The 15,077-nt window shown below is 37.6% G+C and overlaps 4 protein-coding genes, 2 long non-coding RNA genes, 9 other non-coding genes and 1 pseudogene across 17 annotated transcripts in view; 11 read left to right on the top strand and 5 right to left on the bottom strand.

The window, feature by feature from the left end:
- Positions 1-118: 118 nt before the first annotated feature.
- Positions 119-1,681, bottom strand: AT1G28690 (Tetratricopeptide repeat (TPR)-like superfamily protein; the record flags this gene model as incomplete). Its single annotated transcript, NM_102636.2, has 1 exon — positions 119-1,681. One exon carries the CDS (start codon positions 1,679-1,681, stop codon positions 119-121), a length of 1,563 nt encoding a protein of 520 aa, NP_174190.2.
- Positions 1,682-1,947: 266 nt separating this feature from the next.
- On the bottom strand, positions 1,948-3,199 carry AT1G28695 (Nucleotide-diphospho-sugar transferase family protein). The gene is made up of 3 exons (NM_202204.3): positions 3,027-3,199; positions 2,552-2,944; positions 1,948-2,462 (listed from the first exon to the last, which is right to left on the bottom strand). Exons 1-3 carry the CDS (start codon positions 3,129-3,131, stop codon positions 1,971-1,973), a joined length of 990 nt encoding a protein of 329 aa, NP_973933.1. The 5' UTR covers positions 3,132-3,199; the 3' UTR covers positions 1,948-1,970.
- Positions 3,200-3,576: 377 nt separating this feature from the next.
- AT1G28700 (Nucleotide-diphospho-sugar transferase family protein) lies at positions 3,577-5,107 on the bottom strand. Its single transcript, NM_102637.4, has 3 exons — positions 4,901-5,107; positions 4,426-4,815; positions 3,577-4,341 (listed from the first exon to the last, which is right to left on the bottom strand). The coding sequence occupies exons 1-3, from the start codon at positions 5,033-5,035 to the stop codon at positions 3,850-3,852; spliced, it is 1,017 nt and encodes a 338-aa protein (NP_174191.2). The 5' UTR covers positions 5,036-5,107; the 3' UTR covers positions 3,577-3,849.
- A 1,335-nt stretch (positions 5,108-6,442) lies between these two features.
- AT1G28710 (Nucleotide-diphospho-sugar transferase family protein) lies at positions 6,443-9,849 on the bottom strand. Of its 3 annotated transcripts, NM_001198179.2 has the most exons (6): positions 9,755-9,849; positions 9,365-9,612; positions 8,794-8,853; positions 7,971-8,144; positions 7,508-7,897; positions 6,443-7,427 (listed from the first exon to the last, which is right to left on the bottom strand). In NM_001198179.2, exons 4-6 carry the CDS (start codon positions 8,100-8,102, stop codon positions 6,927-6,929), a joined length of 1,023 nt encoding a protein of 340 aa, NP_001185108.1. In that variant the 5' UTR covers positions 8,103-8,144; positions 8,794-8,853; positions 9,365-9,612; positions 9,755-9,849; the 3' UTR covers positions 6,443-6,926. The 3 variants fall into 3 exon arrangements, with proteins under 3 accessions (NP_001185108.1, NP_564315.1, NP_001320282.1); NM_001332823.1 differs by lacking the exon at positions 9,755-9,849 and having other exon boundaries at positions 6,693-7,427; positions 8,794-9,055; positions 9,365-9,384; NM_102638.4 differs by lacking the exons at positions 8,794-8,853; positions 9,365-9,612; positions 9,755-9,849 and having other exon boundaries at positions 6,456-7,427; positions 7,971-8,543.
- On the top strand, positions 8,941-9,012 carry AT1G44580 (annotated as a pseudogene).
- On the top strand, positions 9,514-9,585 carry AT1G28720. Its single transcript has one exon. It is a non-coding gene; the product is annotated as a tRNA-Pro (tRNA).
- A 125-nt stretch (positions 9,850-9,974) lies between the features above and the next one.
- AT1G28730 lies at positions 9,975-10,046 on the top strand. Its single transcript has one exon. It is a non-coding gene; the product is annotated as a tRNA-Pro (tRNA).
- A 398-nt stretch (positions 10,047-10,444) lies between these two features.
- AT1G28740 lies at positions 10,445-10,516 on the top strand. The gene has a single exon. It is a non-coding gene; the product is annotated as a tRNA-Pro (tRNA).
- A 329-nt stretch (positions 10,517-10,845) lies between these two features.
- AT1G28750 lies at positions 10,846-10,917 on the top strand. Its single transcript has one exon. It is a non-coding gene; the product is annotated as a tRNA-Pro (tRNA).
- Positions 10,918-12,401: 1,484 nt separating this feature from the next.
- On the top strand, positions 12,402-12,473 carry AT1G28770. Its single transcript has one exon. It is a non-coding gene; the product is annotated as a tRNA-Pro (tRNA).
- Positions 12,474-12,877: 404 nt separating this feature from the next.
- Positions 12,878-12,949, top strand: AT1G28780. Its single transcript has one exon. It is a non-coding gene; the product is annotated as a tRNA-Pro (tRNA).
- Positions 12,950-13,385: 436 nt separating this feature from the next.
- AT1G28790 lies at positions 13,386-13,457 on the top strand. Its single transcript has one exon. It is a non-coding gene; the product is annotated as a tRNA-Pro (tRNA).
- A 365-nt stretch (positions 13,458-13,822) lies between these two features.
- Positions 13,823-13,894, top strand: AT1G28800. The gene has a single exon. It is a non-coding gene; the product is annotated as a tRNA-Pro (tRNA).
- Positions 13,895-14,249: 355 nt separating this feature from the next.
- Positions 14,250-14,321, top strand: AT1G28810. Its single transcript has one exon. It is a non-coding gene; the product is annotated as a tRNA-Pro (tRNA).
- Positions 14,322-14,698: 377 nt separating this feature from the next.
- Positions 14,699-15,077, top strand: part of AT1G06173 — a 524-nt gene continuing 145 nt past the window's right edge. The window contains exon 1 of the long non-coding RNA NR_139032.1: positions 14,699-15,077. This exon is cut by the window's right edge and continues 145 nt beyond it. This is a non-coding gene — a long non-coding RNA (other RNA).
- Positions 14,882-15,077, bottom strand: part of AT1G06177 — a 418-nt gene continuing 222 nt past the window's right edge. Inside the window, exon 1 of the long non-coding RNA NR_139033.1 lies at positions 14,882-15,077. This exon is cut by the window's right edge and continues 222 nt beyond it. This is a non-coding gene — a long non-coding RNA (other RNA).

The raw sequence follows: 15,077 nt of genomic DNA on the forward strand, positions 1-15,077 counted from the left end.
GTTATCGCTTCTGTCAAACACTCTCGAGGCAAAAAGTATCATCTCCAATCAATCTTCTATGAATGGACCAAACTCAAAAAGCCTGATAAGTATGAGACTCTTATTTAAGTACCTCCAATCAATCTTCGCTGGTCCAACTACGACCAATAGTTTTAGATATCCTTCTTCTTTTCATCACTTCTCGGATCTTGCTCACATTGTCCCATTTATCATTAGAAGCGTAGACATTGGATAAAGCTAAATAAGCTCCAGGTCTTTTATCAGCATTCAGTTTGAAAAGCTCACTCGCAGCTATGCTTGCGAGTTCAACATTACCATGCAAATTACAAGAACTGAGAAGAGCTGCCCAAATATCTGAGTCAGGCCTTTCCGGCATCGCCCTAGCAAATTCGAAAGCTTTATTCAAATCTCCAGCTCGTCCCATGAGATCAACTATGCAAGCATAGTGTTCCATCTTTGGTTTCATGGAATAATCTCTCTGCATGCTCTCAAAGATCTCATAACCTTTATCGACTAAACCAGAATGTGAACAAGCAGAGAGAGCACCAAGAAAGGTTACATAATTGGGTTCTATACGGAATTCCTTCATCCTAGTGAAGAGTTCGAGTGCTTCCTCAGGGTTTCCATTCTTTCCATATCCATCAATCATCGAAGTCCACGAAAATACGTTTTTCTCTTGCATTTGGTCAAAGACTCTTCTTGCATCATTGATCCCTCCGCATTTGGCATACATGTCTAACAAAGAGCTCCCCATTTTGATATGCGTGTAAACTCCACTCTTCATAATCTGAGCGTGCACTTGCTGACCAACTTCATGGGACGTCAAAACCGAACACGCTCCAATCACGCTAGCGAAAGTTGAAATATTCGGATGGAAACCAGCTCGTTGCATCGAAATATACATGTCAACTGATCTCTTAGCAGTTTCACCTGATCTGCTGAAACCTTCCACCATAGCATTGTAAACTACAATATCCTTCACTTTGGTAGTATTGAAAATCTCTTCCGCATCCTCTACAAAACCTTGATTCATGTAACCTGAGATCATTGATGTACAACACACAACATTCTCATCTTTCATTGTTTCAAACACAGTCCTTGCAGACTCCAACTTCCCACTCTTCACATAAGTATCAACAAGTGCAGTAATCAACACATCATCTAGCTCAACATCACATTTTATAATCCGGGCATGGACCAACCTACATAAGCTACGCGGCAGTATCATAGTCGAGCCACGACTATTAGAAGCCTTTAGAACCATGGAAAGCGTGTACCCATCTGCCTTTTCCCCAGAGTATGACATCCGTTGAACTAGAAGAAGTAATTCCTTTACCAATCCATGCTTCAAGTACCCACTAATCATGTAGTTGTAAGCCGATAATGTTGGCTTGGGTAATTCGTCGAACACTTGGCGTGCATAACTCAAGCAACCGCATTTTAAATGAAGAATGAGTAGTTTGATGGATATATTCAAATCTGGTTGAAACCCAGTTTTGATGATATCTGCGTGTATCTTCTTACCAGCTTTTGGGGCCGGAGAATTGATATGTTCTTGTAAAGCTCCCGCAATGTATTTCGCCGGTGAGAGAGAAGACACGTTTTGTTTCAACGGGAATGTTGAGTAATGATTCGACGGCAAAATCCGCGGTGAGATTGACGTGAATCTGAAGATTCTCATGCTTACATTAGCTGTGTGAATTGTGTGAATAAAGATTGAAACTTTACGCGTAATTTACAGAGGCTCTGTTTCGAACTTTCCAAAATGCAAAGAACGAGAGAGAGAGAAGTCGGTCAAACGACAGCGTTTGATGTATTTGATAAAACGACAGCGTTTGATGTATTTGATAAAACGACAGCGTTTGATATAGTTGATATAGTTATGTTTTAAGGTTGAGGCATATGTCATGTGTTACCCTTAATGGTAGTTTAGCAATCACATTAATTTTGCGTATTGTAAACGAAGAGGGTCAGAGCCTAGGGATATAGTGAGTGTCATTCCATGAACGCGAACACTTAAGATGAGGGCTCCATTTGCTGTTGACATGTGACGCTTTGTAGCGTTTCCAATCACGAAGAACACGAGTGAGATCAAAGACTTTGGCAGGGATGTGGAGGCAGCAGTTAGCATGGACGGTAGTGACAACGCCCATGTGAGGACTGTCTTGGCAAAAACCGCTGAATTCGGTGGTACTAAGGAAGCCAACGTTGAGACCTAACTGGTTGAAGAAGCCGGAGTCTAGGAGATTCTTGAGAACGTCTTGTTCCTTCATCCCCGTCGAGTTTAGCCTCATGTCGTACCATTTTTGGAAGAGTGAGATGGTCTTGTTGTTAGACCGGACGTGGTAGAATCCCGTGTTGATCAACTGTCCTCCCACGTTAATTCTGTCCACGCTTATTTGCATATCCAAGCTCATGTTTAACCGAGACAATGGACTCCTTAGCCACATCACGTCCGTGTCCTGATGACATTGTACATATAATATACTAATTGAGCAACAATCTAAAATGTTTTATATTGTTATATGTTCCAAAATCTGAGGGAACTAACCGTGAAAATAACATTGTAGCCACGACGAAGAACGTCTAGGATCAAGCGAGTCCTTCTCCACATCATCTCAATGAAATCTTTTGACATGAATACTTTCTCTCCCTCTAAGTCAACCCCATCTTCAGTCTCCATCTTGTAGCAGTGAAGCCTCTTGAAACGGCAGCGATCATAGGCCGTTTGATCCACTGCCACCACCATTAGATGGTCCAAAAGTGGTAGAGTCCCTTCTCCTTCCCAAAAACTCTCCAAAAACAGATCAAGCATCGTACTCCCTCTTCCAACCTCCTTCACGTACGCTTTGTTCACCATCGTTATTATCACCGTCTTGTTGTTTCCGGCGGCTGCCGTATACAAGGCCGCCTCTAGCTCATCTACCGGATACTGTGTTGTTCTCTGTTACCACTTCATATATTTGAATTCTTCCTATATATATATTTACTCTACACTAATTTCAATATATTATGAATTTACTTACCAGAGTGTTGACATAGTTTTGGTAGTTGAAGATATATAGGGCGCCGGCAAAGAAGAGAGCAACGGCGACGACGAGATTGCCGGAGAAATTATTGCAAAGTGGCATGTTTTTGGTTTATCGCATTATTAGGAGCTAGTTAGGAGACTCACGCCTTTTTTATTTCTCTCTCTCGTGATTTTGTACTAAACAATTAACCTATTTATTTATTTATATAAACGATGGATATATGTGAATAATGTATATAGAAAATCCACTAACGTTTTTAAGGTTCCTTCCTTCACGAATATATCACATAAGAATCGTCATGTAATTAGGGTTTTTGTGTTTTTACTCTGTGAGATTTTCAATCGTTCACGTAACATTCTGTTTACCTAAGGGAATTAATATGAATCCAATAAACGTACATATATATTTACTACATATCAAAATTAACAAAACTTTTAGTTACTTACATGATATGCCATTAGGTAAGAAATGATATAAATGTCTCTTCTACCTTAATTGAGATCATTCTCAATTTCTTTCCATTTTGCCCTCCTCTCTTTCGGAATTAGATTAGCCAAGTAGTTTTTTCTACAATCATTGTAACAAAAACATATTTGTCTAACATAGTAAATTAATCTCTATATTATTAAAAGAAAAAATAAAAAACGAGAATATAGCTTGTAACACACATATAAGATGTTTTGTAATTACTTGTTAAAAGAGAATTGCTCATCTAGCTAGCTAGAGGATTAATCAAAAGAAGATATGCACTTATAAATGATGTAATTGTGTATACTATATAGCAATCTCATTAATTTGCTTATATGAACGAAGAAAGTCAGAGCTTGGGGACATAATGAACGTCCTTCCATGAACGCCTGCACTCAACATGGGGGCTCCACCTGCTGTTGACACGGGAGGCTTTGTAGCGTTTCCAGTCACGAAGAGCAAGACTGAGATCAGAGATCTTAGCAGGGATGTGGACGCAACAGTTGGCGTGGACGGTTGTGACAGCCCCCATGTCAGGGCTGTCTTGGCAGAAACCGCTGAATTCGGCCGTACTGAGGAAGCCAACGTTGAGACCAAGCTGGTTAAAGAAGCCAGAGTCTAGGAGATTCTTGAGGACGTCTTGTTCCTTCATGCCCAAAGACTTGAGCCTCATGTCGTACCATTTCTGGAAGAGGGAGATGGTCTTGTTGTTGGACCGGGCATGGTAGAATCCCGTGTTGATCAATTGTCCTCTCACGTTATTTCTGTCCACGCTTATATGCATATCCAAGCTCACGTTTAGCCGGGACAAGGGACTCCTTAGCCACATCACGTCCGTATCCTAACATTGTATATACACTACTTGTTTGAGCAACAAATTAAGTGTTTTGTTATATATGTTACAAAATCAAGGGACGGACCTAACCGTGAAAATAATATGGTAGCCGCGGCTGAGGACGTCTAGGAGCAAGCGAGTCCTCCTCCACATCATCTCTATGAAATCTTTTGACATGTATACTTTCTCTCCCTCCAAGTCAACCCCTTCCGTATCCATCTTGTAGCAATGGAGCCTCCTGAAGAGGCAGCGATCGTAGGCCGTCTGATCCGCTGCAACCACCATCAGATGGTTAAGAAGCGGGCGTGTCCCCTCTCCTTCCCAAAAACTCTCCAAAAACAGATCCAGCATCGTCCTCCCTCCTCCATCCTCCTCCACGTAAGCTTTGTTCACCATTGCTATTATCACCGTCTTGTTGTTCCCTGTCGACGCCTTGTCCAGCACCGTCTCTAGCTCGTCCACCGGATACTGTATCAATCTCTGTCACGTACCATTTCAAAATATATTTCAAATCTTCCTTTATTTGTACTCTAGAATTCCATATATATTATATGAATCAACTTACAGTGTTGACATTTTGTAGGAGACCGGAGATGGGATCAGAAGCTGAACGTGATGAGAAGTAGATATATAAGGCGCCGGCAAATAGAAGAGCAACGGCCAGGGCGAGACTGCCGGAGGAGTTATTGTAGGAAGTCATATGTTTTTGGTTTTTGTTCGGATTATTAGGATATACTCACAACTATTTCATGTGCCCTATTTTCTCTCTTTTGATTCACACAACAATTCAACACTATATTTATATTACCGGATTTGGATGTATAACACCAGTTTAATGTGAATATCACAAACGTTTTTAAGGTTCCTTCTCGAATACGTCACACATGAATCATCTTTTGTTCTAGGGTTTTTGTTTCCTACTTTAGTCTCACGATTATCATCACGCCAACATATTATTATATTTGCTATAGAGATTAGAGAATCTTATAAATATTTACTTTATCAATCCATGCTTTAGGTACCCACTAATCATATGTAGTTGTAAGCCGAGAGAGCTCCAAGAAAGGTTACATATGTAATTGGGTTCTATACGGAATCCTTCATCCTATAGTGAAGAGTTTGAGTGCTTCATCAGGGTTTCTTAATTCTGATCTCCATATCCATCAATCATCGAAAACACGTTTTTCTCTTACATTTGGTCAAAGACTCTTCTCTTGCATCATCTTTGGGATCGTTGGTAGTTTAAAATGATCAAATTTCACACAATAATTAAAAAAAAAACGATATCTATAATAGTCCAACTAATTAATAATTCTAATAATCTATATAATTATGTAAATATTATAATACTTTGAAAAAGAACTATAAAATATCTCCAATTGTTCTGATGTTTAGTCTTTTTGTTTAGTTATTATACTATCTGTATTTTCCTTTCTTACATTTTAACCTCCACAATGTTATATAGAGCAGTAGTTATTATGATGTTACTTAAAATTCATATTCACAAATTACACACTTCAAATATATAGACTATATCAAATTTAATCCAATTAGTCATATTTATCAGCGATATTACTGATTTCTTGATTATAAAACTAAGTATTTTTAAATACAAACTTCAATATGTAAAATATGCACAATTTTAAAATAAATGTCAAAGACTTTATGTATATGCACAAAATTATTATCATGCGGCTACTGCAGATCAAATCCTAATATATGAGAAAATCACTGCTTTTCAATTCTTTTTCCTGTAACAAAATAAAATGAAATTGTTGTTTTAGTTAATTTATATACCCAAAAGACTTAAAATTAGATTTACATACCAATGATAATTCGAAAATTATGTAAGAAGAAAATAGGAAAAAAATTAAAGCCATAAATATCATTCTCGTTTTTTCAATTACACAAAATGTCATTCTCAAAGACAATGTTCATAACCGCCTGATGATACTGTTCATCAAAGGTTGACTAAACTATTCATCACCGGATTGCATCAAACATTTTCACATGTAATATATGAGAGTATTGTTGTTTTTTTATTGTATCCCCATCCAGACTTTCAGAAATCAAGTGCCTGAAGTTTCAAAACAAAAAAAGTGGATCCACAAATTACCTTTCTTTCACATCCGATGACTCACTTTGGCTGTACAGAAAACAGTTTTGTATGCTACATCAATTGATTTCCTCAAAACAGAAGAGAAATCAAGTATTTAAGTTTTACATCAGCAACATAGCATTTGGTCTAATGGTATGATATTTCTTGCTTTTGGTGCACGAGGTCTCGATCATTCATTTGGTTTTTATCCACCAACTTGTGCATTGGATTTGAAACTCTGTCTTCTATGTGTTCTTTTTATCAAGTAGCTAGCTAGGTAGTAGAATTATCAGCAATTATTTGGGTAGCTGTAACGAAGAGCGAAAAACAATCTGGTTGTAACACACATATATGATGTTTTGTAATTACTTGTCAAAAGAGAATTGTTCCTCTAGCTAGCTAGGATTAATCTGAAGAACATATGCAGTTAATAGATGATGAAGTTGTGTATACTATAGCAATCTCATTAATTGGCATATATGAACGAAGAAGGTCAGAGCTTGGGGATATAGTGAGTGTCACTCCATGAACGCCCGCACTCAACATGGGGGCTCCAATTGCTGTTGACATGGGAGGCTTTGTAGCGTTTCCAGTCACGAAGAACAAGAGTTAGATCAGAGATCTTAGCAAGGATGTGGCGGCAACAGTTGGCATGGACGGTGGTGACAACGCCCATGTCATGGCTGTCTTGGCAGAAGCCACTGAATTCGGTAGTGTTGAGGAAGCCAACGTTGAGGCCAAGCTGGTTAAAGAAACCAGAGTCTAGGAGACTCTTAAGGACATCTTGTTCCTTCATGCCCGTCGACTTGAGCCTCATGTCGTACCATTTCTGGAAGAGGGAGATGGTCTTGTTGTTGGACCTGACGTGGTAGAATCCCGTGTTGATCAAGTGTCCTCCAACCAGGCCAATACTGTCCACGCTTATCTGCATATCCAAGCTCTCGTTGTAGCTTAGTCGGGGAAAAGGGCTCCTTAGCCACATCACGTCCGTGTCCTGACATATACATACACTACTTATAGAGAAACAAATTAGGTGTTTTGTTATACATTCCAAAACCAAGGGACGGACCTAACCGTGAAAGTAAGATTGTAGCCGCGGCTGAGGACGTCTAGGAGCAAGTGAGTCCTCCGCCACATCATCTCAATGAAATCTTTTGACATATATACCTTCTCTCCCTCCAAGTCAACCCCATCGGTATCCATCTTGTAGCAGTGGAGCCTCCTGAAGAGGCAACGATCGTAGGAAGTCTGATCCGCTGCCACTAGCATCAGATGGTCAAGAAGCGGCCGAGTACCCTCTCCTTCCCAAAAACTCTCCAAAAACAGATCCAGCATTGTCCTCCCTCCTTCAACCTCCTCCACGTAAGCTTTGTTCACCATTGCTATAATCACCGTTTTGTTGTTTCCCATTGCTGCCTTGTCTAGGACCGCCTCTAGCTCGTCCACAGGATACTCTGTCCATCTCTATTTAACACAAAACATTTAAAATCTTCCTATATTTACTCTCAAATTCCGATTCTATTATAAAGTAACTTACAGTTTCGACATTGTGTAGTAGATCGGACATAGGATCAGAAACCGTAATTGATGAGAAATAGAAATATAAGGCGCCCGCAAAGAGAAGAGCAACGGCCACCGCGAGATTGCCGGAGGAGTTGAAGGAAGGCATGTTTAGGAGACTCACCTATTTTATGTGCCCTTTTCTCTCTCTCTGTTGATTCGCACACAACAATTTAACCTATATATAACCGGATTTGGATGTAACACCAAACTCAAGTCATCCCAATTTAATGTGAATATCACTGACGTTTTTAAGGTTCCTTCTCTAATACGTTACACACGAAGCATCATCTTTTGTTCTAGGGTTTTTGTGTCTACGTATTTGTATTTCTACTTTAATGTCTCCCGATTATTATCATGCGATATTCTATTTTCCCAAAGAGAATCTTATAAAAGATTTTTTCAATATTTACTTATTTATCTCAGAATAACAGGTAACAAAATTTTCCATATATTCCCATATATTTGCCTCTTAGATCTTTTATAGATAAACATTCAGCAATTCAAGGTTTTGTGGTTTTGTGTTATGTTTCAACAAATATTAAAATTTACAGACAAATCACATTCACCATAAAGCCATGAAAGTCAACTAATAGTACTAGACATAAATTTCGGCTGGTAAAGCCAAACCTATAGAGAGACGGAAGTAAATTCATATTTATATCAGTTAGGCAACAAGAAATAAATTGTCAATGGCACTTCTATTGGGGATCCTCTATGATCTTAACAAAAATAGTCAATAACCAAGAATTTGGTATAGCTCTATGATCAAATCACATTTTTCCAGAACTTTTACATACCTTTGCTTACATGCCCGATGAGGCGATGACGTACACCTCCCTTCTGCAGCTTAGCTTCAACTAGTAAACATTTCGTAATTCAGCCTCTTTTTCAAAAAACAAACTAGAAGACCACAAAAATATTTGAACCAGATTGCATAAACAACAGGGCTTTTGGTCTAGTGGTATGATTCTTGCTTAGGGTGCGGGAGGTCCCGAGTTCAATTATAGGAATGACTAGGGTCAATTCATCAATTTTCAATTACAGACAATCCATTAAGCCCTGAAAGAACTAAATATATAAGTTCTAAATATATAAGTTAGAACCCTGAAAGAACAAAATATATAATTTTAAATATATAAGTTCTAAATATATCAAGCCCTGAAAGAACTAAATATATAGTTTCAAATATATAAGTTCTGAATATATTAAGCCCTGAAAGAACTAAATATATAGTTTTAAATACATAAGTTCTAAATATATTAAGCCCTGAAAGAACTAAATCCATCAACTAATAGAACTAAATCTTAAACATAATTTCTTTATCTAAACAAAAAAGCATTCTATATAAGTTAAAGAGTTTGAACTTACTGCATGTTGCCAGCTTCATCACGAATAGAACCCTCAAAAGGTAAACAAACCCCCATGACTTAATTTCCTGTAATAACGGAGTGAAGCATGAATTCTCTTTTCCACAGGATTACACAACAACACAATGCTTCAGTGGGGGCATTCAAATACAGCATTTGGTCTAGTGGTATGATTCTCGCTTTGGGTGCAAGAGGTCCCGAGTTCGATTCTCGGAATGCCCCTTTGACTTCTTTTTTTAAGTACATGACCTATATTCAAACAGAACATACCAATCTTTAACTTATATATTTGAATACAGATTTTAACATAATCAAATTTTTTAAGTCGATGACCCAGTTCGATTCTCGAAATGTTAGATGACCTATAATGCAAAGGAAAAGAAGAACATACCAATCTATCACATCCAATCAATAGATATTAATCAGTAATCTTCACATAGGGAAGACCTTCATGTTTTGTTAGCATCCAGATAACAACGAATGATCTGCATCAACAGAAAAGAATTTTGATTATGTATCTACGGAAAATGCAAACGAAGCAACAAATCTCTGAAAGAAAAGCAAGAATGCTAATAGAAAGTACTAACTAAAAAACATAATACAAAAAAGAAGGGCATTTGGTCTAGTGGTATGATTCTTGCTTAGGGTGCGAGAGGCCCGGAGCTCAATTCTCGGAAAACCCCAATGACTTTTCGTAAATCATCTGTTCTCAATGCTAGCTTCCCTAGAAAACCAGTCCTATTCTTTCACATATAAACCAACTGCAGACCATATATTTTTCTTCCAATTTAGCAAGTGAAAAGCAAAAACAAAAAAGCTCCTTAAAGTTCTATGATCAAGTGCATAATGCAAAGAAAAAGAACATAATGCAGTTTCACGTCCAATAATGTATGTCTTTTTAACCAGTACAATTCATACAGAAAAGACAAACACGCTGTGTATGCTGCCAAAGATTGAGCCGCAGAAACAGCACGGAAATATTTAATAATCATCTAATGAAAAGCAAAGGAAAGCATAAATTCTCGTCACGGAAAAAACAGAATGCAAGTAGAATGCGTTAACATAACAAGATATACAAACAGGGCATTTGGTCTAGTGGTATGATTCTCGCTTTGGGTGCGAGAGGTCCCGAGTTCGATTCTCGGAATGCCCCTTTGACTTTTTGTAAAACAAATGTTTTAACCAGCTAACATTTCATCTATTAAAGTACAGTGTCCACCTTTACTATTAAGCCCTGAAAGTCAACTGATAGAACTAGATCTAAAACGTCAGATTTTTCAAACAAGAGAACATTCAGCATTCTAACGTCAGATTCCAATATAAATATAGAAAATTTTGAACTTATTGCATGTTGCTAGCTTCATCAAGAATAGAACAACCAAAAGTAGATTTCCCTAAAAATAGAGTAAAGTGTGAATTCTCTTATCCACAAGATCAAACAATAAAATGCTTCAATGCTTCAATGTAACTAAATCAACAACAGGGCATTTGGTCTAGTGGTATGATTCTCGCTTTGGGTGCGAGAGGTCCCGAGTTCGATTCTCGGAATGCCCCCATTGACTTTTTTCTATAGTAGATGATCTCAGTTAAAGAAGAACGTGGCTTAAAATCAGATCTTTATTTAGTACTAAACCAAAGTAAGAACTATAGAATACCCTTTCATTTCAGCAAGATAAAATATAAGGAGCTTAATGCAGACGAAAAGAAGAACATACCACTCTTCACTGTACAATCATTAAATCTTTGTAACCAGTAACCTTCATACATGAAGGACTATCAGCCAGATTCACCAAGAATGAGATGCGGATATAGAAAAAGAATTTCAATTAAGATTCAACCAGAATAGCAAACGGAGCAACAAATTTCTATAAGAAAAGAGAAAATGCTAATAGGAGGCGTTAATCGAACAACGTACAGGGCATTTGGTATGATTCTCGCTTTGGGTGCTAGTGGTCCCGTGTTTGATTCTCAGAACATGCACCATTGACATTTTTCTAATAGATGGTCTGAGTTCCAGCTAAAAAGTGATCAGAAAATCAGGAAATTCCTAGAGATTTAACACTAGACCAGATGAGGACCAATGGACCATATTACCCTCTTATTTTAGCAAGAACTAGTAAAAATACTTTCACTTTTACCATTAGACCAAATGCAATGGAAATACAAGCATACCGCTGTCACATTATACAAATATATTACCTAATGGACTTCATATGGAGAGGCCTTCATGCTTTGTAAGCTGCTGGATACCCAAGGAAAGAGCTGCAGAAGCAGCAAATTAATTGGGATTAAGCATCGAACACAAATGCAAACAGATGCAACAATTCTCTTAAAGAAAGAAAAGAATGTAAATGGAAATCATTAACTAAACAACATAAGAAATAGGAGCATTTGGTTTATTGGTATGGTTCTCCCTTTGGCTGCAAGAGGCCCGAGTTCAATTCTCAGAAAGACCCCAGGTGTTTTTATTTTATTTTATAACCATGTTCTAGGGTGCATAAAACGGCTCAGCAAAGAGGTGGCTCTGATCAGGATTCAAGCAGTTAAATGTGATAACCCTTATTTCCTGTAATGTAGTCGCTAGATAAAGAAGTGGACATTTTTCACCAATGCAATCTCTCCTAAGATCTCCTCTTATCCTTGACAAATACTTATCAAACACTGATCAAAATTCAAGCGGTTCCCACTTTACAGTGAGACCATAAAGAACATTCCAAAGGGTGCATCAAACACATCTTTGATGTCTGCAGAATTTGTCAATTGATTGAAAGCTTTTGTATCTCATAAGATTCCTATCAGATGAACTACAAAAAAGCACATATACGAAAAACAACTCCTACCGAAAAAATATTCAAGATTTCAATATAGATAACATATAGATTCATCAGGAACATTTAGCTTAAAGGGTCTGGACTAACTGGATTTATCAAGAAGCCAAGCAATAGCATTATTGTTACATCAGATTCAAACAGATCCTAATGCCGTGTTTACAGCTTGTACTGCAGATATAATGCTTGAAATGGATTACATCAACAACAGGGCATTTGGTCTAGTGGTATGATTCTCGCTTTGGGTGCGAGAGGTCCCGAGTTCGATTCTCGGAATGCCCCTTTTAAATTTTGCAAGGTATGTGGACTAAATGACAGCTAAGAATTTTTCCATATAGAATTTTCTCTAATACAGCAATTCAACAATGATTGCCTTACATTTCAACAATATTTGAATTATAGACAATCTGCCTCCAGTATTTGACAGTCAACTTAACGATCTAGATCTAAAATGTAGCTTTATTTTTAGATTATCTAAACAAGTAAATATTTTCTCATCAGATTCATGAATCAGTTAGAAGAGTTTGAGCTTACACTAACTGTATGTTGCCAGCGATGTCAAGAATAAATCCTCAAGAGGAAAAGTAAGGCGGGTAAATTTCCTGTAAAAGATGGAACCATATATTATTTCTCACACAAAGGATCAAAGAACAATGAAATATTTGAATAGAACTAAATCAACAACAGGGCATTTGGTCTAGTGGTATGATTCTCGCTTTGGGTGCGAGAGGTCCCGAGTTCGATTCTCGGAATGCCCCCTTGACCTTTTCTATAGTGTATGATTTAGATGCAAGCTGAAAATGGCTTATGATATTATTATTTTTTTAGTATTTAGATTTTCCACAGACCTCGTTCAAGGATCGAGGACCATATATTTCCATTTCATTTTCAGTAAGAGAAAATCAAAAACAAAACCCTCCCCACAGTTTCATTATTAAGTGTTTAATGCAATAGAAGAGAAGAGCATACCGCTGTTTCACATCCAGATCCAATCAATAAACTTTTTAACTAGTACACTTCATGTAGGGAAGACCGTCATGTTTTGTAAGCTGTTGGATTCACAAAGAATAGCTGCAGAAACAGCAAACGAATTGTGATTAAGTATGTAATGGAAATGCAGAGGGAAGCAACAAATCTCTAAGAGAAAGGAGAGAATGCTAATAGAATGCATTAACTGAACAATTATAATAAGCAGGGCATTTGGTCTAGTGGTATGATTCTCGCTTTGGGTGCGAGAGGTCCCGAGTTCGATTCTCGGAATGCCCCTTTGACTTTTTGGAAACCAAAGTTCTAAACGCCAGCTAACATTTCATCAATTCTAAATTTCCAGACTATCCACCTTTACTAATAAGCCCTGATGGCTGAAAGTCAACTGATATAGCCCAGATCTAAAAAGTAATTTCTGTCTTAGATGATCTAAACAAGAAAACATTCTAATATCATATTCAAAAATAAATTAAAGAAAAATTTGAACTTACTGCATCTTGCCTGCTTCATCACGAATAGAACTCTCAAAAGGTAAAAAAAAAGCATCAAGAGTGAATTTCCTGTAATAACAAAGTCAAGCATGAATTCTCTTTTCCACAGGATTACAACAATGCAATGCTTCAATGGGAATTAAATCAACAACAGGGCATTTGGTCTAGTGGTATGATTCTCGCTTTGGGTGCGAGAGGTCCCGAGTTCGATTCTCGGAATGCCCCACTATCTTTTTAAGTAGTTGATCTAAATTCAAGTAGATAATTGCTTAGAAAAATCTGATCTTTGTTTAGTCATAGTTATGTCACAGATCTTGATAAACCATATATTACTCTTTTATTTCAGCAAGAGAATAAGTGCATAATGCAAAGGAAAAGAAGAACATACCGCTCTTTCACATCCGATCAATAAATATCTTAACCAGTGCTCTTCACATCTGGAGGACCAACGAAGGAGCTGCAGCAACAGAAATGAATTTTGATTAAGTACCTACCAGAAAAGCAAACGAAACAACAAAATCTCTGAATGAAAAGAAAGAATGCAACTAGGAGGCATTAACTGAAGAACAAAATAAAACCAGGGCATTTGGTCTAGTGGTATGATTCTCGCTTTGGGTGCGAGAGGTCCCGAGTTCGATTCTCGGAATGCCCCGTTAAATTTTTTGGATGTCTGTTTCATATGCCATTTGATAACTATCATAGAACAAACCTGATTTTAGTGTATAAGTTGTCAAGTGCATTTTCCCTTCAATTTTTAACAGTTTCCCATTACTACATTTGTTATACACAGTTAAAATACAAAAAAAAAGAGCTAGAATTGCAATGCACCTTGGCTTTCACGTCCACTGGCTCACAAATGCAGCAAGAAAACAGAATATGGATAGCGGATTTAACAGAGAACTTCTTCACTAGCTGAATGCTGCCAAAAAATTTCAAGAGATAACTGCAGGAAGTGAAAACTGAAAAAGAACACATCTTTAAAGGGTATTTAAGTTTCAAGAGCAGTTATGGATGGATTTTATCAACAACAGGGCATTTGGTCTTATGATTCACAGAGTATTAAGCGTAGGCTCTAGTATCCAGCTGAAAGTGATAACCTTTAGGCCCTAATAATAACCATTGAACAAAGAGGAACTATAAAGCAGAATGTGTCAGCAACAATGATATGGAAAGAGCAAGTACTTACCCACTTGCCGCTGAATCTCATTAGCTATTAGGTTCTCCAAACAGCTCACATAACAATTGGATTCTATTACATAAATGTGCGCCAAGAAAGCTGGTTTAGGAATTTCGTCGAACATGTGGTGGGCGTATCTCATGAAGGACCATATCAATCGAATAACGACTGAATCCGATGAAAAAAACGCTCACATCCGTTCCGACGAGACGAACGTGAATCCGGATCCCC

The sequence above is a fragment of the Arabidopsis thaliana genome (assembly GCF_000001735.4).
Source record: "Arabidopsis thaliana chromosome 1 sequence".
In the NCBI taxonomy this organism is placed as follows: Eukaryota; Viridiplantae; Streptophyta; class Magnoliopsida; order Brassicales; family Brassicaceae; genus Arabidopsis; species Arabidopsis thaliana.

What these genes read in the sequence shown, in the direction of transcription:
- AT1G28700 (NM_102637.4), bottom strand. Translation starts at nt 5,035, where the DNA reads ATGACTTCCTACAATAACTCCTCCGGCAGTCTCGCCCTGGCCGTTGCT. An exon ending in TCCTACAAAATGTCAACACT is followed by an intron (nt 4,816 to 4,900) that starts GTAAGTTGATTC and finishes GGTACGTGACAG; the next exon opens with AGATTGATACAGTATCCGGT. An exon ending in GCTACCATATTATTTTCACG is followed by an intron (nt 4,342 to 4,425) that starts GTTAGGTCCGTC and finishes ATACAATGTTAG; the next exon opens with GATACGGACGTGATGTGGCT.
- AT1G28695 (NM_202204.3), bottom strand. Translation starts at nt 3,131, where the DNA reads ATGCCACTTTGCAATAATTTCTCCGGCAATCTCGTCGTCGCCGTTGCT. An exon ending in AAAACTATGTCAACACTCTG is followed by an intron (nt 2,945 to 3,026) that starts GTAAGTAAATTC and finishes AAGTGGTAACAG; the next exon opens with AGAACAACACAGTATCCGGT. An exon ending in GCTACAATGTTATTTTCACG is followed by an intron (nt 2,463 to 2,551) that starts GTTAGTTCCCTC and finishes CAATGTCATCAG; the next exon opens with GACACGGACGTGATGTGGCT.
- AT1G28710 (NM_001198179.2), bottom strand. Translation starts at nt 8,102, where the DNA reads ATGCCTTCCTTCAACTCCTCCGGCAATCTCGCGGTGGCCGTTGCTCTT. An exon ending in TACTACACAATGTCGAAACT is followed by an intron (nt 7,898 to 7,970) that starts GTAAGTTACTTT and finishes TGTGTTAAATAG; the next exon opens with AGATGGACAGAGTATCCTGT. An exon ending in GCTACAATCTTACTTTCACG is followed by an intron (nt 7,428 to 7,507) that starts GTTAGGTCCGTC and finishes TGTATATGTCAG; the next exon opens with GACACGGACGTGATGTGGCT.